This window comes from Cajanus cajan, chromosome 5, assembly GCF_000230855.2.
Source record: "Cajanus cajan strain Asha chromosome 5, NIPB_CcT2T_4, whole genome shotgun sequence".
NCBI classification, from domain to species: Eukaryota; Viridiplantae; Streptophyta; class Magnoliopsida; order Fabales; family Fabaceae; genus Cajanus; species Cajanus cajan.
Window position 1 is genome coordinate 17,888,112 of NC_138521.1, and position 21,977 is coordinate 17,910,088.

Here is a 21,977-nt window from a genome sequence, read left to right on the forward strand (position 1 = left end):
TAATTATCCCGGAGAGGATGTATCTATCTATCTACACAGTTAACGAGTTGACGTTGAATCAAAACGACTTTACTAAGCGGTTAGTTTCCATCAAATCAATCCACCCCGTTGAACCATTCCAAATTGCCAAGCGCGCACGATCCATCGATAATCGACCATTGTCACACACATAAACCAAAACCAAAAATAAAAAAATAAAAATAAAAAAGTGACACCCCTGACCTGAGCTAGGTAAACCTTAATTCACGACCTGGTTTTCCTCGACGAACGAGAAACGATATGTCAATGGAGGAGAGCGAGCAAATGAAGCAACTGAACGACATATTCAAGCGCTTCGACATGGACTCCGACGGCAGCCTGACGCACCTGGAGCTGGCGGCGCTGCTCCGGTCGCTGGGCATAAAACCCACCGGCGACGAGATCTACGCGCTGCTGTCGAACATGGACGAGAACGGCAACGGCTACATCGAGTTCGACGAGCTCGTGCATGCCATCATGCCGGACATAAACGAGAACGTGCTCATCAACCAGGAGCAGCTCTTGGAGGTCTTCCGCTCCTTCGACCGCGACGGCAACGGCTACATCACCGCCTCCGAGCTCGCCGGCTCCATGGCCAAGATGGGTCACCCCCTCACCTACCGCGAACTCGCCTCCATGATGGCCGAGGCCGACAGCAACGGCGACGGCGTCATCAGCTTTAACGAGTTCGCCGCCCTCATGGCCAAGTCCGCCGCCGACTTCCTCGGCATCAAGGTCGCCTGAACAAAATTCGTTTCTTCTCTTTAAGGTTTAGATTTGTAACATAAAACAGGTTGGGTAGAATGTATAAGATTTTATGTTCGAATTTTGACGTTGTCATTGTAATTTTAATGAATAAAAAAATTGTAATGTAATTATATTTTATATTAATTAGAATGTGTTTGATTTTACGTTCAAATGCATGCCTCCAAACAGATCTTTGTACATTTTAATGTTCAATAGATTGAAGAAAAGGTGGGTTACTTTGAATTTAACGTTTTTCAAACATACACTTAAGAATTGGAAATCACGTGTCTGCATTTTTGTGGCTTTGGTTTTCGTACGTTTTTCTTTCCGCATGCATGCAAGAGAAAGATCGAACGAGCCCAGCTTCGACGTATCTTATTTAGATATAACGGGGACATGATAATTTGGTTTCTTTATGTCTGGATTTTCCTTGATGAAGGGTGAAGTATTTTTTCTTCTTTATTTTTTCATTTGATTTCCGGGGATCTTCTAAGTAATTGTGGGCAATTGATAAATCCGAAATATTGCTTCCTTGAATGTTCGTTTGCCCACAATCAATTACTAACTAATGAAAGATCTTTCAAACTCTACTGTGAGAAGGTGAGACGAATTACATTCGCGAATGTTCAGCCAAGATTTTAAATTCCAACGCGACTGTGGTTTTGTCATTACCTATCGTGTTACAGAAAACTATAGATGAATGCTTCCGCGGTTTTTCCTTGCTATGATATATATATATAGGAAGTTGCATCACTTGTTATAAATCATAGGTAGGATTGTAGAAGTATATCAAGAAGAACCCCTCTATATTTTTGTATACATAGTGATATGCAAAAGTTATGTCCTACATTCTAAAAGAATGAAAAAAAAAAAAAAAAACTCCAATTCGTAAGAATAATCCTCGCCAAGTCTCTCAAGAATCATGCAAAACTTAAGCACTATTTCCTACAAGAAAAAGGAAGAAAAAAAATTATATTTACTCTCTAAATTCAATAGGAAGGTTCAGAAAGAGTTGGAACAACTCTTTGGACGCTACATTACAAGACTAGCTTTCGACGAATAACTTTCCCAGCAACAATTTATTAATAATAAAAAAATTCAGATGGTTCAAGCTATAGGTATGTAGCTGATGTTGTTCTTTATATTTTATTCCTCCACAAATATTCTAATTTAAAAATTCCCTTGATCTATTAAGTACAGGGGAGTTAACATAAAGCAGCTGATTTATATATATATTCTCAGTTGGAACCAAAATAAGTAAATAAATGTATAGAACAAGGAAATAAGACTAGGATTCATAAGATGATTACACAAAAATGAACTTCAGTAATAGGATAACTTTGTTTTCTACAATAGCAAGCAGCTCTAATCAATCCTACAAAGAATTATTGCGTCTCTATACAGTAACTACTATGATACAAGAGGGTAATGAATGCTTTGCAGCACAAATGGCTGAAACAGATATACAATTTTAATTCCCTTTCAAGATCCGCGCCAAATGTTGGTGCTGTGCACCATGTAATCACCATGGATGTGGATCTAAGCAACATTCTTCTGGTTTAGAGGAGCCAGCAAGCAATTCTATGGACACATGTAAAGACAAAAAACATATTTTCAAGAAGCTATGCACAAACTACATGCTTTGGTGGTTAATTTGTCAAAATATCTTATCTACGGTTAACATTTCTGTTTCTAATGTGGTGAGCCTTAGCAGCTAAGCGTGCTGTTGCACCCACAGTTGTTGGCCGCAATGATCTCTGCCGCACCATGTCACAAAACTCAGGATCCTTAATATTCCCGTCATACCTTATCCATTGTACTATTTCATGATACATGGGAAAGAACCGCTTCTGAATTGCCGAGTATGAGAAGTATGGTATAAGGGTTGATATCACCACAAAGAATGTCACAATCCAATAGGATGGGGAGGGAGCAAGAGCTTCAATGAAGACTTTGTAAGCATTTGTAGAGAAGTGCGGAGGCATTGCTCCATATACCAGAAGAAAAAGATACCAGAAACCAATGGAACCCCAGATGAAAAAATGTTGGATCAAGGTGAAGTAACTTATAGCTAGTGCCATTTGCAAGTTTACAACCCAAACTACACAGGTATACATTGTTGCTCCCAGTATATCCTTTCCAGCGGTTCTCCCCTCCACATCAAAGGCCTGGAGCTCTATAGATTTTGTGCAGAAGAAGAAAATTATTAAGGCACTGATAAGTCCGTTAAGCATCCAGCTGAGTATTCGACGCCAGCTGAAAAGGACATTCTGTACTCCTTCTTGATATAACAAAGGAAACTGCTACATTAACAATGAAACATCATCAGAGAACCAAACAAAGGAACCCCAAGTCAACCAAATCAATGCTCAATGTATTTTTATTCAGAAACAACCAAGGGGGGTTAACCCGGGCTTTAATATATGTGATGTGACAGCTGTGTTTCAAAAGCTATGTCCACCCTCTAGAACTGAGGTTGATTGTAATTCAATTAAATCTAGTAAATATAAACTGGATTAATTCATTAAGTGGAAAATCAAAGTTGTTTCATGATGAATTCTAGCAGATTAAATATAAAGCTATACTGTTGACCACAATAAGTTTTATTCAAATATGATATACAACTTTCTTTGTTGACTTCCTGGTATGTGATATTTAGTGAATAATTGTGCAATACATGAATCTTTCGTCTCAGCAAAGATTCTTATAGTATTCAATATGAACCTGTGTTCCATGCAGCAAAACAAACTACCAGAAGTTCATACACCTGCCAGTGCTCAACTATAACCAACAGTGTCCAGATGAGATTCACTACTGATGTAAATATGACAAGACTAAAAGACCAAGGATCCAAAATCAAGAAGGCCTGAAGCTAGTTCTGATGTAGGTATTATGTAATCATGAGTACTATGCAGATTTTTTTTATTTTATTTTTCTCTTCTATGTGCAATCTATTTAATGACAGAGCAATACCCGTTACAATAAAGATGACCTGCATACAAGATGGAAAGAAGAAATTGACCTTCAAGCAGTACCGAGATGATACATCCTGGTCAAACACCCCAAGTGCAATCACAGGAAATGATGAAAAGAAGACATTATAGAGAGACAAAAACCAGTCATTGTAAGCAGGTTGTCCAGAGAATGATGCATACACCTCGTATAAGAATAGAGTAAAACCAAATGTGATATTCTTGTAGAAAAAATAGCATATCTGTCATAAAAACCAAAGAAAAAAGTTAATAGAATGTCAGCTTTCCAAGATATTCTAGAACTATTCTCTATAATATTGAAATCTAAATATAAGCATGGTAAATACCATAGAAGAGATCCTCCTGTAACACCAATGTCCATGCACCAGAAGTAATCGTTCCAAATACCGGAATTGTGCAATTGCAATATCACTGGACATAACTGCCTGGGGGATTGTGATAATAAGACAGAAAAAATATTGTTTAGAAAACCACATGCATAATTTATAATCAATAAAATAACAAAAGAATATTTTGTGAATTTTCACATCACCTGCATTCCTTCAACACCACTTATACCAATCCCTATATCTGCTTCTTGAAGCATTCCCACATCATTAGCTCCGTCACCAATAGCTAAAATTGTTTTCCCAGTTCCAGATTTGACCAATCTAGTGACCTTTAAACAGAGGAACAAGACAAATCATTTTTGTAACCATAACTAACCAGAATCCTTATCAGGATTAGCATATTATAAACAAATAATGGATTGAAAATTACCAGTGCCTTCTGCTTTGGCGATGAGCGACAGCAAATAACAGATGCACAACGAATTGCTAGCTCCAGAAACATGTTCTTCATATTATCTTCTAATGCATAAACAAGTGATTTTCCATCAATAATCAGAGAAAATGCCTGTTGAGAGCTCCCCCTGTACGCAGTGAGTTGTGCAGCGCCTTCAGATATCTGAAGGAGGACACTTTGTCTTGATGCCTAAAACAGGAATCAGCATAAAGAATATCAGCATATAAATTTTCAAATCTACAGCATCAGTACCAAGACACTAACCCACCAGCAATCACAATTCAAATGATGCAAAGACAAGTTTTAAGGAGAAAAAAATAAATGGAAAGAAACAAAATGATGGAAAATTTATAACAGCGTAGAGCTTAAAAGTACACAGGCATGCATTGCCACTCTTTTATCTTCTGAAATATAAGAGAAAAATCTAGGTTGAGCAATCTGTTTTGTTCAAAAAAACAGAATGAAATATAAGTTCAAATAGTCAGCAATATAAAGCAGATTATGCTGCTGACATGTCAACTACATATAGGAGGATGCAACAGGAAGGAACATTGCATGCTTGCTAAATATTTTACAACTACAAATGCAGGATACATCATGGTAGTTAAAAACAATACTAAGGTATGAAGTTTATGTTACTTTGGCAATAGCCATCTTGTCCCCATCCTTCTCTAGTGCTTGAATTTCTGGAGTATCCAAATGAATTATAATCTGCTTCATTCCTTGTCTAAGCAAACTACAAGCAAAACTGCAATCAAATATTTATGTCAGATAACATGGAAAATAATTCATGAGGTGAAACCATAGTACTAAAAGCATGATCAGAATAGTACCCAATATTGATTGCAGTCTCCATTTTATCCCCCGTCAAAACCCAAATTTTAATTCCTGCTTGGGCAAGCTTGTCGATGCAATCAGGAACCTAGCAAACAATACGAGAGGCATCACTTTGAGTCCTGCTCCAATGAATAAATATTCAGAAGTAAAACATGTATTTTTTATTCTAACTCACCCCATCTTGCAGCTTGTCCTCTACAGCAGTGGCACCAAGAAGGATTAGGTTCTTCTCAATCTTATCTGATACTTCCTCAATCAGTATTTCCTGATCAGCACTAACTATGTTCTTGGCCTTAGAGAATTTATTATCAAACTCCTTGTATTCTTCTGCATCAAGTTCACGATAGGCCAGTATAAGGGTTCTCAGACCTGCATCAGCATACTCATGCACGTGCTCCATGGTTTTCTCTTCAAACTGCCTCCCATTCTTGGCAAGCCTTTCAAACATGATGCTGAATTAAAATATCACTCAAGGCGGGTCAATAGGGTGAAACACAGGATAAATGTCAGAGAATTCAAAACCATTAAACGTTACAGACAAGTTTATCACAAACCTGTCTGCACCTTTGCAGAGAAGAAAAATTTTCCCTTCTTCATCTTCCACTATCACTGACATTCGCTTCCTTGAGCTATTGAATTCTAAAACATTGAGAAGTTTGTATTTCCTGCAAAAGAAACTAGTTACTGAAAATCTGTATCATTGACATGCAGAAAGAAATCCAGAAACATAGTAGTTATAAACAATAACAAAGTTGGGTATACTGCATTTTACAAATATTAACATTAGGTAGCATGAATAAAGCGAAATGACATTATTATTAAATAGTACAAAGAATAGCTGAAAAAATATAATGTAGACACAATTTAAATGTTTTTTTTCATTTTAAATATTTGAAAACAATACAAATACTTTGGGAAAAACAGGTATAAGAGAAAAGTACAAAGTCACCTATTGTATAAGCAACTATAGTAAACTGGTCATGTGCAGATGACTAGACCATCATCAGATAGTAAAAGATTCTACTTAAAGTTTTTTCTATTAAAAAGTACTTACCTTTATCAGATGAAAGTCATTACAAAATTTCATGTGTGCTCTTCTTAAAGAGTATCCATCCTTAAGCTTTTCATATCCAAATGCAAATAGACAAAACAATTGATAGTTTGAAACAACTGACCTTTCAACTTTCTTGCCCGAAACAGGATCCAACTCATGTGTTGATAAACTAGTCTGACCCCTTTTGTAGAATTCAAAACCAAGTTCTCTTGCTGCAATCACAAATGCTGCTTCATCCGGGGATTCAGCCTCATATGAGACATTTCCTGTGTCTTCATCCACTTCTGGTATGGCTGTATGACAGACAGCCAATAGGCGAAAAAACTTCTGGATAACATCTGCATGAGGTTCATTAACCCAATTTCCATTTATGATTCTTTCGTCAGCAAAATTAAAACCTTTAATGAGTGGCTTTTTATCTAGAGAACCCCTAATGTCATCTTCTTCTAATTCAATATCATGCCCATGAATTGATAGTGAACCTTTTCTTCTATCCATGGCCTTCTCAACCTCTGTAGTACCACGGCCATAAGCTACCCCTGCAATAGAACATTTGATGAACTCCATTGAGTTGCAGGTCAGAGTTCCAGTTTTATCAGAAAGTATTGTATCAACTTGGCCAAGCTCCTCATTCAAGTTTGAAGTACGAGCTCGGGCTGGTTTGTCTGCTTCCTTGTAGTACATATGGATATCTTGATTGATGAAAATGCTCTGAAGGACTTTGACAATTTCTATTGACACGTACAAAGAGATGGGAATAAAGAACCCATATAACATTAAGGCTGTCAAACAATGAAATAAAACAGCAGCAGCTGATCTTTTCGGATCAAAGAATATAGTAGAATCATCTGGTCTTAAATACCATCTTTTCATCGACCCATTTTGAAGGTCATTTTTAGTTATAAATCCAAAGAAAATAGATCCCACGAATGCCATTAGAAATAGAATACAAAACAAGAAATAGATGACTCTGTCCATCTTCTTCTCAATTCTGCTTCTTTTTGAAGGTGGATCAGTAGAATTTTGAATAACCTTGGTGTCATGACCAGTGAAAATGACAGCTCCAAAAATGTAGTCTGTATTGCGAAGTTTAGAGTCTCGGAGAAGAAGTTGCTGTGGAGAAAGGGCATATTTTTGCTCTTCAAACTCCATGCTCCCAACGAAAGAGTACAAATTTGCGTTGGGGTCTTCACATTTGACTGTAGCGTTAAATTTTTGGAAGTTGAGATCCCCCTGTAAAGAAGAAGTTACTTCTAACCCTTGTTTAATCTTTAAATTTGTCTCCCCATCCAAATTCATGGTCTCAACATAGCAAACTGCATCATCATAACTGGATGAAAGCAATAGGAGATCAGCTGGGAAGAACTCATCCTTCTCTACCTTTACTATATCCCCCACCCTCAGATTCTTCCATGCAGTATATTCAAAAATACCATCAATTTTATGCACTTTAACTCTTCTATTGTTCACCAATATATCCTGCAGAAGTATTCAACTAGAAAAATTATATACACTGACATCATAGCTTGCCACAAAAACCAACCTCTATCTTCCCTTTCCTCCTCTTTTTGGTCATCATATATACAACACTAAACCATTATTGCTTTAGAACCTTGGTCTATTATTTTAATTCCATGCAAATATTAGAGAAAGAAATACATTTAGAAGAAAAAAAATAACAGAAAAAGGGAAACATTGTAGCACTAATAAAATTTAACATCCCAATGAATAAACAAAAAAAACAAAACTTAGGTGCCATTTTAGAAAAATAATTGGTTTCCAACCATACTGGCATGTATATCAAATTATCAACAATCTTCTAGTCTGGTAACAGCGTTAAGTTGTAGCGAGAGATATTATTTTATCATATGCAGAACACACATTAGAGAATAGAGTTCAATGTGGGTAAGTAACCATTGATTAAAAATAACACTTTAGATTTTCATATAATACAAGAAAAACACACTATGACTTTGTTTAAAAAATTGACCTCCTCAAATATTTATGGGGTTTATCACTTGCAGTATAATCTATAAATTTAGACAATTCAAATCCTTTAGCAAAAACTGGATTTGTACGAACAAACAACTTAGTAACTCCATTTCATCCCTTCCAAATATGTTACCAAGAAACTAAATAGAAGGGACAAATGGTTAACAAAAATGACTTTATAAGAAGAAATTCACAAGAAGACAAATAGGTAAGCAGAATAGAGCACCTGCTTTTTCCGGCGCCAGTCTTCAATGCCTTCTTTCACCATAGTTGCCCCAATAACAATAATCAGTGGAAGAATAGCACTAACAGCAGTATATGGAGCAAGTTTTGTGAAGGCCAAGGTGCCAGTGACCAAAAAATAGAAGTTTGCCACCCTCCTAAACTGTTCAAACAAAGATTTGGGAAAGAAAGTAGCAACAGTATATTTTGTAGATCTGACAGAATTGTCTGCGTAATTTCTAACACCATCCTCAAATCTATCTGGCTCATTGCAGAACACCACCCTGGAATAACCTTTTCCTCCAATCTGTGAATGATCCCCCTCGAAGGATGCCTTACAGCATGCAAATGAGTAGATCTTGCTTAAACGCAGCTTCCTCTTCCTGCCACCACTCATTCTCTATCCTTTATCCCACTGATAAACAAAAATTCAACACAACATCAAGAGACAGAAATGCTGTCTGTGATGAAACAATTTCTCTTCCAGCCTTACTGCCAAAACTAGGAGTCAAAATGGCAACTTGCCCCAACCCCAAATCTCAAAGCAGGGTCAACTCAGTAGAAGACTCACTAAGGAGCTAAGTTTCAAGTGCAAAATAATCCTAAACGCACAGCATCTTCAAAAACAACCACCAAAAACTGCAAAGATACCCCGCAACCCAAAACTTGGTAACCCATTAGCACAAGTACCAAGTAAAACTCAAATTACAAATAAAGCAAGAAGCAGATACTAAACCCCAGAAAGGCTCCCACCAGAAGAAGCTCAAAAACCCAGCAATTTAATAAGCAATGAGCAACAAAAAAACCAAGCAAAATAATAAAATAAAAAACTAATAATTGAGAGAGAGAGAAATTAAAAAATAAAATAAAATAAAAAAAGGGACAGCTAGAGGAACTTGGAGAGCAAACGGTTGAAGAAAATGATGATACAGGTGGAGACAAAACATGCGATAGACACAACCAGGCCTGCTATCTGTACAGTTTAGTGAACAACCAATGTGAAATCTACAATGAAAACCCAGAAGAAGACACGCCCCAGTGAGCCTAAAACACCAGAAATTATTGGGGAAGCACAGACAAGAACCAAGAGAAAGGAATAATAAAAAACAAATCTGCAGATTTAAAGCTCTCTGAAACGGTGTCTCAAGAAGAAGAAGAAGAAGAAACTTTGCACAGAGACTTCAATTATTAGATCTCACATTTGGACTCTGAAAGAGACAAGCATTTCATTTTCCCTATCCCAGCGTGACCAATTCAAATTGGCCTAGATTTTTCCAGAAAGCTCAGTGCCATGACAAAACCTTTTCTCTTTCTAAGAAAAAATGAAACGGAAAATGTTGGCACGAATTTCCACGGAAAACGAACGTGCACCAGCACAGCCTCAGCCTCTTCTCTCTCTCTCTCTCTCTCTTCAATTTCGCGGGAAAGCTATGAATGAAGCATGTGTCAATGGTGGAAAACTGAGCGAGTATAAGTGTCTCTTTCTCTCACTCTCAATTTCTCGTAACAAACTTCATGACAAGTTAATTTAATTAAAAAAAAAAAAAAAAAAAAAAAAACATTTTTTTTATATGACAATAATGTGGTACGAAATCGAAACCTATGACAAAGGGTCATCCATGTAACAAGTAACAAAAACACAGAAAATGGAACTTTTCTTTTTCTTTTTCAGTTTCTTGTTTAAGGAAAAAAAATTACCTGAACCGGTGTGGTTTTTTAATTGCAGAAACAAGCAGAGAATCTAGAGAGAGGTGGTGTTTATTATCAGTGTGATGAGGTGGAACAAAAAATGAAGTGACATGTTATGTGGTCGTGAGGAACATGGAAGAGGTTTTGCTGAGTTTTACTTGAGCGTGACGAGTAGCATGAGATGCGCCGTCAAGAGAGGCTAAACTTCTGTCATTCTAAAGCTGTTCTCTAGATAGTCAAATGTGAAAACCATACCATGTTTCTGTTTTTCTTTATACTTTTTTCGGGGATTTTTTTATCATCGAGAAAATTATGTTTCATTATCTTTTTCTAATTTTATTCTTTCAACTACTTTAGATTTAGAAGGTAAAGTATAATTAATTCAACTTTAGATTTTTTTTTAGTACATGTATATATTAAACTTTAGATTTTATCAATGTATTTAATTTTATGAAAATTTTTAATGAGTTTTGTACTTGTCTGAAGGGCACACTAATAATTTTCTCGTATTTTGAAGGTCGAACGAGAGCTCCGATCGAATATTCCGGTGAGGGAGAGGTACCTGCAAAAGGCACTCCGACACTCAAGTCAGGACAAAGCACAAATATCGATAGTAATTAATGAACAGTGACGTTACCTCGTGACATGAGCTATTTATACTGACATTTATGGGCCCGAATTCTCATGGGCCCTGCAACAGGATTACCAGATTAGGTAATACGCCTCTAATCGGCTTATTGGTATGATTAACTCTTAATCCTTAATTAGGGGGAGTCCTTAACTCTTTATCAGTGGGAATCTGGATCTATGGATCATCTGGTAGCGCTAATCGGCCACCTGGTTCGGCCACTCGGGTGCCGATTGGGTGTCGGCTATCAGGTGGCCGAGTGGCCGAGCCAGGTGGCCGAATAACCCTGCTAGTACACTTGCCCCCTAGCCTTGTGGAAGGGAGACCTTTTGCAAGGGTATAGATGTGAGGTTAAGTGATGGGGTAGTCGAAAGGTTGGGATGATCTCTAGCGTTGGATCTTGAAGATTAGGCAGTTACACTTTTCAAATTTTTGAATTTTTCCCACCTTTTTTCCTTTGCTATATATAGCGATGAGTGGTGGGACCTTTTACACATATCGCTCTCAGCCGAATCGTGTTGCCCGAGCAAGTTTGAAGATTGAATTGCGCGCCGAGTGACCATTATGAATTTGCATTGTTGGTAAGTCTGCTTCTATGGCTACTTCATCTGAAAGCTCTTCGGCTAGTGAGGTTCGGTCGTCATCATCCGAGGGGTCATCATCCGAGGGGTCATCATCCAGTGATTCGGGGCATTCGCCGAATGAAGATGGACGATCTACCGAGATCATGAGCGCATCCGAAGAGGCCTCGACCAGTGGAAGTGAGGGGGTGCCGATTAGGACTAGGCGTGTCTCAAATCGACAAAGATATGGGCCTTCCGAAGTGCCAGAGTATGAATGGGTGAACGGAGAGGTGACTTCATATTACTCGCGTTACCGAGATACCACAATGATTACCAACCTACTGGATTACATGAAATGTTTACATTTTGACGCGAAAGAGGAACCATACCCAATCGGGGTTCGAGCGTGCCGAAACAACGCTTTCCCAGATCCCGACACGGTCTGCTTAGACAAGCAAGCCGAGAGGATGGCGTCTTTCTATATATATGACTGCCTTTTGAGAGATTTGAAAGTGACGCTACCATTTGATGAGTTTACGATGGGAGTTCTTCGGGTTTTGAATGTGGCGCCGACCCAGCTTCATCCGAATAGCTGGGCCCAGCTTCAGGGGTTCAAACATCTATGCCGATGTGTAAATATTAGGCCTTCTCCCTTGCTTTTTATTTATTTTTATTCGTCTCGGCCGTCGGACTTGGCGAAGTGGGTATCTCTTAACCGAGTGGGGACTCGGCAACTTTTGGATAGCTTTACTTCGTCCTATAAGAACTTCAAGGTTGGGTTCTTTCGAGTGACCATTCGGCCGAACGGACGGCGTTTCTTCTTTGGTGTTGATGACAGGAGTTTGTTTCCGTTGTACTGGACACGTGCCCCTCGGCCATATGATGAAGTGCCAGACGAGCTTCTCACAGCCGAAGAGCGACAAAACGTCCAATTTTTGCTTCAACTACCTCGGCGTTTGCCGACGAGGTCGCTAATTAACTTGGTCGATTCATCCCGATGGGATTTTGATTTGATAGGTGAGTGACTTTCTAGTTTCGGCCTTAAACTAAATTCATATTGATGTTCACTTGGTTATTCATGCAGGAATCATGGTGAAGAGTGGTGCGAACGAATTCAACATTCGTGACCTCCTTGCCAGTCGGGTGCAACAGGTGAAAGCTTTCGGGGTTATGGGTAGTTCATCGGTTGCTCCATCGCCTCGGCCAGAACAAGATAATCGGACTCCTCCTTCGCCGACTCGCAAGCATAAAAAAGGGAAGAAAGGGAAGGAAGTGGCCGAGGAGAGGCATAAGAGAAAAACTGCAGAGGAGAGGCCTGAGAAAACCAAAAGGTCAAAACAAACCGTGTCTTCACCAGGTGGAACGGTAATTTGCGTCCCCCCTGGGTTGATGTCTAGGGCCTTTTGGGGTGAAGGTGTGTCTGCCGATTCACTCGTTCGGCCAGAGGGCTTCTCGAAGCAGGGCTGAGAGTTACTGAGTCAGTTGGACGCAATATCAAAGTGGAAATACTACTGTGAACTACAGTCTCGGTCCTTAGCCTTGGTAAACCAACTTGCTATGGGGCCGATCGGTGAATTGATGCAGATGAGGCAAAGACTGGAGGAGGCCGATAAAGCAATAGCCGAGGCCCGTGCAATGACCGAGGAGGCCCTAGCTACCAACCGCCAGCTCGCAACGGAGTTAGACGTGCAGAGGCGCAACAACGACACTCTTCGGCTGGACCTTCAAAAAGCAGAAAACAAGGGGAAGCGCCGAGCCGAAGAGGCCCAGGCCGAGCTGGAGAGGTTTAAGAAGGAGGTGAAGGATCACATAGTGGCTCAGCATGAGGCCGGTTTTCGTCATGCTCTTCGGCAAGCACGATACTTCGGTCATTTTCGTGAGGGCTTTGAGTTTGATATGACCAAGGATTTTTACCAGGGGTCATTTATGTCGTTCGGGGAGATGCCCGCCGGGGCGATGCCTGATAATGATGAGCCGAACGACACCCCTGAAGAGGAAGAGACTCAAGGTGCTTCAGATGACGAGGCTGAGGATGAGCAACCCCGAGCAGGATGGCGAGCAAGGCGACGAGCCGAAAATTCAAGAAGATGCCCCCGTGAATCCTGAAGATTAAGTGTTTCGATAGGCCGATAGAGCCTCTTTTTTTTTGTATGAAAAAGGTCATTAGAACCTTCTGAATAAAAGTAGTGTTTTTTCTTTCATTCCGAACTAGTGCTTTATATTTTTGACTTGCAAAATCCGGGGAGTTTTACGCAAAACCGTATATTGCATAAGTTAATAACTGAATAATTCGTCCCAGGAAGAACCGAGTAAGATTAAAATCGAATGGAGCCGTTCGGGATAGAATGCTTTTGAGTCAAAACTGACTTGAGTCATTCGGAATTGATGCCTTTTGAGTCAAAACCGAATTGAGTCATTCGGGATTGATGTTTTTCGAGTCAAAACCGAATGGAGTTATTCGGAATTGATGCCTTTTGAGTCAAAACCGAATGGAGTCATTTGGAATTGATGCCTTTTGAGTCAAAATCGAATGGAGTTATTCAGAATTGATGCCTTTTGAGTCAAAACCGAATGGAGTTATTCGGAATTGATGCCTTTTGAGTCAAAACCGAATGGGGTTATTCGGAATTGATGCCTTTTGAGTCAAAACTGAATGGAGTTATTCGGAATTGATGCCTTTTGAGTCAAAACCGAATGGAGTCATTCGGAATTGATGCCTTTTAGGTCAAAACCGAATGGAGTCATTCGGAATTGATGCCTTTTGAGTCAAAACTGAATGGAGTTATTCGGAATTGATGCCTTTTGAGTTAAAACCGAATGGGGTTATTCGAAATTGATGCCTTTTGAGTTAAAACCGAATTGAGTCATTCGGGATTGATGTTTTTCGAGTCAAAACTGAATGGAGTCATTCAGAATTGATGCCTTTTAGGTCAACACCGAATGGAGTCATTCGGAATTGATACCTTTTGAGTCAGAACCGAATTGAGCTATTCGAGATTGATTCTGAGAGAAGTGTTGTTGAGTTTTGAAGGTACATCCTTTGCCGAGTTGGTTACTCAGGAGGGAAACCTTGGTTGAGATTTGAAGGTACGTCCTTGGCCGAGTTGGTTACTCGGGATGGAAACCTTGAGTTGAGATTTGAAGGTACGTCCTTGGCCGAGTTGGTTACTCGGGAGGGAAACCTTGAGTTGAGATTTGAAGGGACATCATTGGCCGAGTTGGTTACTCGGGAGGGAAACCTTGAGTTTTGATTTGAAGGTACATCCTCGGCCGAGTTGGTTACTCGGGAGGGAAACCTTGAGTTTTGATTTGAAGGTACATCCTTGGCCGAGTTGGTTACTCGGGAGGGAAACCTTGAGTTTTGAAGGCACATCCTTGGCCGAGTTGGTTACTCGGGAGGGAAACCTTGGTTGAGATTTGAAGGTACGTCCTTGGCCGAGTTGGTTACTCGGGAGGGAAACCTTTTTGGAGTACAGCTTAAGTAAAAAACGATAAGACTGAGCTGAAATGCATTTCATTGATATGTGCCTCGTTAAAAACCTTGTCGGCCAAAACCTCTTTTCACTTTTTTATAAGAGGAAAAAAGACCGATCAAGGAAAAGAGTGCACTCTGCATGTATACATGGATCACTAACTTTACACAAAACATTGCTAACTAAAATAAGCCTTCAAGTGAGTTGAGTTCCATGTTCTTGGAATGACCTTTCCTGAAAGCTCCTCAAGCTTGTAGGCACCGTTATCCAGAGAGTGGCGGATTCTGAATGGGCCGTCCCAGTTGGCTGCCAATTTACCTTCACGGGGGTTACGCCTGGCCGATCCTTGAACGCGCCATACTAGATCTCCTTCCTTGAAACATCACTTTGAAAGGGTGGAATTGAAGTGTCTGGTCATCCTTTGCTTGCATGCTTCGGCTATGATACGTGCCTTGTCACGGACTTCATCGATGACATCGATTTCTGCTCTAAGAGATGAGTTGTTGCTTTCTTCATCAAAACGCAGTCGGCGAAAAGAAGGTTCACCTACTTCCACGGGAATCATGGCATCAGTGCTGTATGTCAATCGAAACCGGGTTTCCCTTGTTGTGGATTGAGGCGTACATCTATAAGCCCACAAAACTTCTACTAGTTCTTCGGCCCAGGCGCCCTTAGAATCTCCCAAGCGCTTTTTCAACACTGTTAAGATGACTTTATTCGCCGCCTCGACCTGTCCGTTCGATTGAGGATGTTCAACCGATGTGAATCGGTGCCGTATGCCTAAGTCTTGGATGAACTTGTTCAACTTTTGATCTGTGAATTGGAGACCATTGTCGGTTATAATGGCATATGGTACACCAAAGCGCGTGACAATGTTCTTCCACAAAAACTTCTGCACCATACCAGCTGTGATCGTTCCTAACGGCTCGGCCTCAATCCACTTTGTGAAGTAATCGATTGCGATCAAGAAAAATTTGCATTGGCCTTTGGCAAGGGGAAACGGACCGAGGATGTCCATCCCCCAAAGTGCAAACGGCCAAGGAGCGCTAATACTGTGCAACTCTTCAGCCGAGGCGTGAATAATATTTCCGTGGCGTTGGCATTGCATGCATCGCTTTACAAATTCAGCACAATCAGTTCTAAGAGTTGGCCAATAGTACCCGACTCTCAATACTTTAGCTGCTAGAGTTCTTCCACCCGAGTGAGACCCACAAATCCCTTCATGGATTTCTCTCAGCACGTAATTTGCTTGTGTTGAATCAATGCACTTCAATAACGGAGTGGAGAAGCCTCTTCGGTACAATTCCCCGTTTACTATTGAGTATCGGGCTGCCTGTGCGCGGAGTTTTTTGGCGGCGGAAGGCTCGGTTGGTTGTTTTCCCAACTCGATATAATTCATTATGTCGGCGATCCAGGTCTGTTGAGGTTCATCGACCGGCATACACTCATGCGGTTTCACACTAGGAGTTGCGAGGTCGAGATGAAGAGTAGTTCGAAGCTGCCCGGGTTTTCGGCTACTGCTAGCCAGCCGAGCTAACTAATCGGCTCGTTCATTGCATTCTCTAGGGGTATGCTTGACCTGGACTTCGTCGAAAGCGTTGCGTGCATTCCTAAACAAACGGTAATATTTCAACAAGTTGGGGTCTTTCACCTGGAAGTGATCATTGACCTATTCCGAGACGATTTTTGAATCTGTCCAACACATTATTCGCCGAGCACCAACTTCTTGGGCGAGTCTTAACCCTGCCAACAATGCCTCGTATTCGGCCTGATTATTGGAGGTCTTGAATGCAAATCGTAGGGACTGTCGAGTATTAATCCGGACGGTCCTTCAAGGATCACTCCTGCTCCGCAACCTTGGTTATTTGAAGACCCATCTACGTGCATTGTCCACAAGTCACTTACAAAATGGCCTTTCGGCTGTAATTCGTTCACAAAATCAGCCAAGCATTGGGATTGAGTGTAGTAGCAGGGTTATTCGGCCACCTGGCTCGGCCACTCGGCCACCTGATAGCCGACACCCAATCGGCACCCGAGTGGTCAAACCAGGTGGCCGATTAGCTACCAGATGATCCATAGATCCAGATTCCAGTCGACCGACTCGTCTGATGCCGAAGGGGTTATGGCATGAACACATTTGGATTTTTGTCGTCTTTCTTCGACGGGAGATATGCGCAGACTAGCAAAATAGCATTCCCGAGCAGCCTTCTGATCGGTGTGGATTGTAAGGATCTTCCCTTTGTCGGATGGGAACTTCATTGCTAAGTGCGGTGTCGAGACAATTGCCCCCAGCATATTCAATGATGGCCGACCGAGGAGGATATTATAGGACGTGTTGGCATGCACCACGATATACTTTACCTGAATTTCTCTGCTTTCTTGTTCGTCAAAACAAAAATGAGTGAATAGCTTAATATATCCCTTAGTGCTTACCCGTTCTCTTGAGAAACCGACCAACGGGTCATCGTAAGGGATCAACTCTGTCTCGGAAATACCTAACTGCCTGAAGGTATTCCAGTATAAAATATCCGCCGAACTGCCCTGGTCAACCAACGTTTTCTTGACTATGCAATTGTGAATTTCCACACTGATCACCATTGGATCGTCCTGCACGGGGTCGATGCCTTGAAAGTCGGCGTCAGTGAAAGTTATGGTTGGTAGTCTTCGGGAAGGCTGCCTATCAACGACATGAACCGAGCGAATAGCACGTAAATGTCTCTTTTGAGCCGAGGAAGTTGATCCTCCCCCGGCGAACGCCCCCCCCCCCCCCCCCCGCGATTGTATTGATAACCCTCCTATGCGCCGCCGAGGGGTCATCCTTTCTATCGCGAGACCTGCTTCGGTCGCGCCGAGTCCTCTCAGAGTTATCATGCCGATGCCGATCCTGGTGCCGTTCTTGGTGTCGAGGTTGATATGCTGAGCGAGGCCGAGATGAGCCGGACCGATCGACGAAGTTATGAAGCTGTCCCTGCTTGATCAAATCTTCTATTTTGTCCCTAAGTGCAGCACACTCCTCGGTAGAATGTCCACGGTTGCGATGGTACCTGCAAGATTTGCTGGTATCTGCCCGTGGTGGGGTAGAAGCTCTCTTCGGGACCGCTAATACTTCATACGCGAGGGCTTGTTCTAGCACCGCTGCCCTGCTGGCATTCAGGGGGGTGTAATGAGAGTATTTCGGCCCACGAGTGGGTTGGTCTCGCAGTGTTATTTCTTTGCCTTTCCCTCTGAAAGGTTGTTCTGCGGGCTTTCCGGCCTTGCTTAGTGACTCGGCACGGGCCTGATTACGGTATTCAGCTAGCTCCTCCATTTGCATATACTTGTCGGCCCTTCTTCGTAAATCGTTCATGTCCGAAGGAGGCTTTTTGCAAATGTTGTTGATGAACGGCCCCGACTTCAATGCCGTTGTGAGGTGATGGAGTGCTACGGCCGGATTAAGGTCTCAGATTTCCAACGCTGCTTTGTTAAACCGATCCATGAAGGTCCGAAGAGACTCCTTCTTGTCCTGCCGAAGGCTTACCAATGATAGAGAGGTCAAGCTATGGGGACGACTTGTTGCGAACTGGATGGTAAACTGCGAGGATAAAGTGTTGAACGAATCGATTGAGTTAGGAGGTAGCCGAGTGAACCAACTCAAAGCCCTGCCTTTAAGAGACGTCGGAAAGATCCGACACAAAGCCGCATCATCCATGGTGCTCAAGGTTACCTGCGTGAGAAAAACATCAAGATGTTCATCAGGGTCGGTTGTACCATCATATTTATCAATGGGCAACGATTTCCAGTTATCAAGCAAGGGCAACTGCATAATGGAGGATGTGAAAGGGTGCCGATGTGAGCTGATGGTTGCCACGTCGGCGGGTCGTCCGACCGTATGCAAGGCCGAAGGTGATTTTGCTGGTGCCACGACCGAGCCGTGAGGAATCGATGTGCGGATCTCATGAGATTGATAAGACCCTTGTGTCTGAGTAGTGGTGGGATGAGTAGGCTTCCACGAAGAATCTTGGTTTTTTAATGCCTCGTTTTCGGATCTTAAGGCCGAAAGCTCCCTCGCATCCTTCTCCCATTGTTGCTTCATTGCGGCCATTTCCTGTTTCAGCAAACGCACTGTTTCGGACAGATCAGTTTCATCAACAACCTCGACATGTTCCTCCTCTTCAGTATGATGATCTTCTGTGTTGGTTCTCCTTGTCTTCGCCATAGCTCAATTCGGTAGACTCTGCAGCTGTCTTAATTTGTCTTCTCAGTTTTCTCGGTTCGTCCCCACGGTGGGCGCCAAAATGTACCTGTCTGAAGGGCACACTAGTAATTTTCTCGTATTCTGAGGGCCAAACGAGAGCTCCGATCGAATATTTCGGTGAGGGGGAGGTACCTGCAAAAGGCACTCCGACGCTCAAGTCAGGACAAAGCACAAATATCGATAGTAATTAATGAACAGTGACGTTACCTCGTGACATGAGCTATTTATACTGACATTTATGGGCCCGGATTCCCATGGGCCCTGCAACAGGATTACCAGATTAAGTAATACGCCTCTAATCGGCTTATTGGTATGATTAACTTTTAATCCTTAATTAGGGGGAGTCCTTAACTCTTTATCAGTGGGAATCTGGATCTATGGATCATCTAGTAGCTAATCAGCCACCTGGTTCGGCCACTCGGGTGCCGATTGGGTGTCGGCTATCAGGTGGCCGAGTGGCCGAGCCAGGTGGCCGAATAACCCTGCTAGTACAAGTTTAATGATGATGTACCACCATTAACATAAGTATTTTACACTACTAATCATTATATATATATATATATATATTACACTACTAATAAATTAAAATTTATTATTGTTATATATAGTAACTTTTAAGATAGGATTTATAGAAGGGAATAAATTTATTATACATAATAATTTTATATTCTTAATACATAACTTATTTACTCATTTAATTATTATTTTTTGTAATATATAATGATATTAAAAATTTTAAATTAAATCTTTGTTTGACTTAGTCCAAATGATTCAAATTACTCGTTGTGGAGAAAAGAGAAACGTTAGGAGGAAATTGAATAATGTTATTTAGAAACTTCTACTTTTTACAGTGTAATGAAGTAGTGATCGTGACAAATATAAGAGAATAGACATAATAAATAATGAATTATGGGGTTTATACCGATTAATCTTAATAATCAAAATTACGTCTAATTCTTGATTTAATCAAATCAAAGACTATGTTCAGTTCTTGATCTAATCATATAAAGTTTCACTATCTTGTCAAGGATACAAGTATAAGTATTCTTTGAATTATTTCTTTAAGTAATCTACCCAAGTATTCTTTTTACAAAATGTATTTTCATGCTTCAACATTAATTATTCTTTTATAGTCACGTTTCTCTAAACTCAAACAAGTATTATTTTACAGACAAATTTCTTCAAGCTCAAACTCAATAACTTGGAGTTACTAAGGTTTAGAAAGTTGTTTCGTCTTCTTATCAAGACGTGATACAATGGATTAAGTACAAAGACTTTTTTACAGAAATAAACAATGTAATTTTTACAATGTCGATTTCTTTTCTTTTTGAACCTCGAGCTTCCTTTTAAATCTTGAGTTTCTCTTTTATAGCTTGCTTTTTCTGTCTTCATGATTTGATTTGCTTCTAAAATATAAGTGTTTATTGGTGTAATAAATGCTTGTATTAAATGTTTCACCAAATTGTCAGTTTTTTTTATCTTATCAAACTTATCACCTTTTGGCATCAAGTAGGTAGAACCATGCATGAGTCAGGACATTACAATGGCAAGACAACTTCTGATTGCATCTTTTTGTATTTGCAAAGATTTATTTATCCTTTTCTGACGCAAAGCATGTATTTCTTTCCTTTTTGTAGAACATTGATACCAAGGAAGCATTTTATAAATTTGATATGTTAAGGAATTGTTCAGACTTAGTCAATTTTTATTTAGAAATCATAAATAATAAAAATTTAATGCATATCTCATTTTATGACTAATGATTTATCTTATCCATTATCAGAATTGTCTTAGTAAGATTATCATCTTATACAAGATTTGCTTAGAGAAAGATTCGTCTTAGTCATTTCGAAAACTTTATACTATTAATGAAAAACTTTTATGTTTGTTAAGAGCAAAGCTTAAGATTCGAGAGATCTAGTATAGTCTTTTGACCTAATACTCATTATTAAGTAAGATGTCGTGTTTGAATCTTGTGTATGAAAAAATGTGATTAAGAGGAAAGATCCTACTAAAACTAGTCAACCAAATTCTTTAACAGAAATTAGTCATTGACAAAGTCAATAGATACACCGTACTGATAATATAGTTAAAAAAATCACTCATCATTAAATTTATTTTAGTAATTTTTACTGTTTATTTTAAAATCAATTATTGTAATATAATTTTTATAAAATTCTTAATTTATTATAAATTATTATATAGATTTGACTCCTTTAAAGTGAAAAGATTTTACTTTAAAGAATAAAGTGTAATAATAATTATTGATTAAAATATCAATGATAACTATTATAGTTAATTTCAAATTTTATTATATATGTATTTCATTTTATCACAATTTTTTATTATTAATTTTTTAATTAATGATTATTGTTGCATTTTATTCTCATGTGTACTCTTCATTTTAGAGAAGTGAATTTTTGTCTAAATCCTATTATTTTTTAATATACTTTTAGTGTATATATATATATATATATACTTTTATGTTTTTCAACTTTCAATGGTATACCTCAATACCTCATATTTATTTATTTTTTTTAGTTTTTTGGAGATTATTTTAGAATTGTCTGACTCGCTGAATCCCAGCTTATTTTCCTAAAACTAGCTAATTTTATTCTTTTTTATTTCTACCTCTTTCCTTTTTTCTGTTTTTCTTATCACGAATGTTAAAAAAAAAATACCTCAGATTTATTCCTTTTCAAGATGAGTGCAATAATGACTTAATTATTCACCAAATCTAAAAG

The 21,977-nt window shown here is 39.8% G+C and overlaps 3 protein-coding genes across 5 annotated transcripts; 1 reads left to right on the top strand and 2 right to left on the bottom strand.

The window, feature by feature from the left end:
- LOC109810833 (putative calcium-binding protein CML16) lies at window positions 1–937 on the top strand. The gene has a single exon (XM_020374406.3). It carries the CDS (start codon window positions 280–282, stop codon window positions 760–762), a length of 483 nt encoding a protein of 160 aa, XP_020229995.1. The 5' UTR covers window positions 1–279; the 3' UTR covers window positions 763–937.
- A 1,070-nt stretch (window positions 938–2,007) lies between these two features.
- On the bottom strand, window positions 2,008–10,577 carry LOC109810803 (putative phospholipid-transporting ATPase 9). 3 transcript variants are annotated; one of them, XM_020374367.3, is made up of 12 exons: window positions 10,345–10,577; window positions 8,651–9,061; window positions 6,554–7,911; window positions 5,933–6,043; window positions 5,554–5,830; window positions 5,375–5,463; window positions 5,181–5,289; window positions 4,518–4,730; window positions 4,291–4,416; window positions 4,085–4,183; window positions 3,788–3,979; window positions 2,008–3,065 (listed from the first exon to the last, which is right to left on the bottom strand). In XM_020374367.3, exons 2-12 carry the CDS (start codon window positions 9,041–9,043, stop codon window positions 2,433–2,435), a joined length of 3,600 nt encoding a protein of 1,199 aa, XP_020229956.1. In that variant the 5' UTR covers window positions 9,044–9,061; window positions 10,345–10,577; the 3' UTR covers window positions 2,008–2,432. The 3 variants fall into 3 exon arrangements, with proteins under 3 accessions (XP_020229956.1, XP_082931156.1, XP_029129693.1); XM_083075030.1 differs by lacking the exon at window positions 10,345–10,577 and having other exon boundaries at window positions 8,651–10,239; XM_029273860.2 differs by lacking the exon at window positions 10,345–10,577 and having other exon boundaries at window positions 2,846–3,065; window positions 3,739–3,979; window positions 8,651–10,257.
- Window positions 10,578–17,060: 6,483 nt separating this feature from the next.
- LOC145957880 (uncharacterized) lies at window positions 17,061–18,345 on the bottom strand. Its single transcript, XM_083074301.1, has 2 exons — window positions 17,791–18,345; window positions 17,061–17,672 (listed from the first exon to the last, which is right to left on the bottom strand). Exons 1-2 carry the CDS (start codon window positions 18,343–18,345, stop codon window positions 17,061–17,063), a joined length of 1,167 nt encoding a protein of 388 aa, XP_082930427.1.
- Window positions 18,346–21,977: the final 3,632 nt, after the last annotated feature.

Bases quoted from the DNA above. Each gene is read 5' to 3' on its own strand.
- LOC109810803 (XM_020374367.3), bottom strand. From the start codon at position 9,043: ATGAGTGGTGGCAGGAAGAGGAAGCTGCGTTTAAGCAAGATCTACTCA. The intron at 6,044-6,553 runs GTCAGTTGTTTC...TTTCTTTTGCAG, and splicing joins TCGGGCAAGAAAGTTGAAAG to GAAATACAAACTTCTCAATG. The intron at 4,184-4,290 runs GTGATGTGAAAA...ACAATCCCCCAG, and splicing joins GTGGTGTTGAAGGAATGCAG to GCAGTTATGTCCAGTGATAT.
- LOC145957880 (XM_083074301.1), bottom strand. From the start codon at position 18,345: ATGAACGATTTACGAAGAAGGGCCGACAAGTATATGCAAATGGAGGAG. The intron at 17,673-17,790 runs GTTATCAATACA...GTTGATAGGCAG, and splicing joins CCTCGGCGGCGCATAGGAGG to CCTTCCCGAAGACTACCAAC.
- LOC109810833 (XM_020374406.3), top strand. From the start codon at position 280: ATGTCAATGGAGGAGAGCGAGCAAATGAAGCAACTGAACGACATATTC.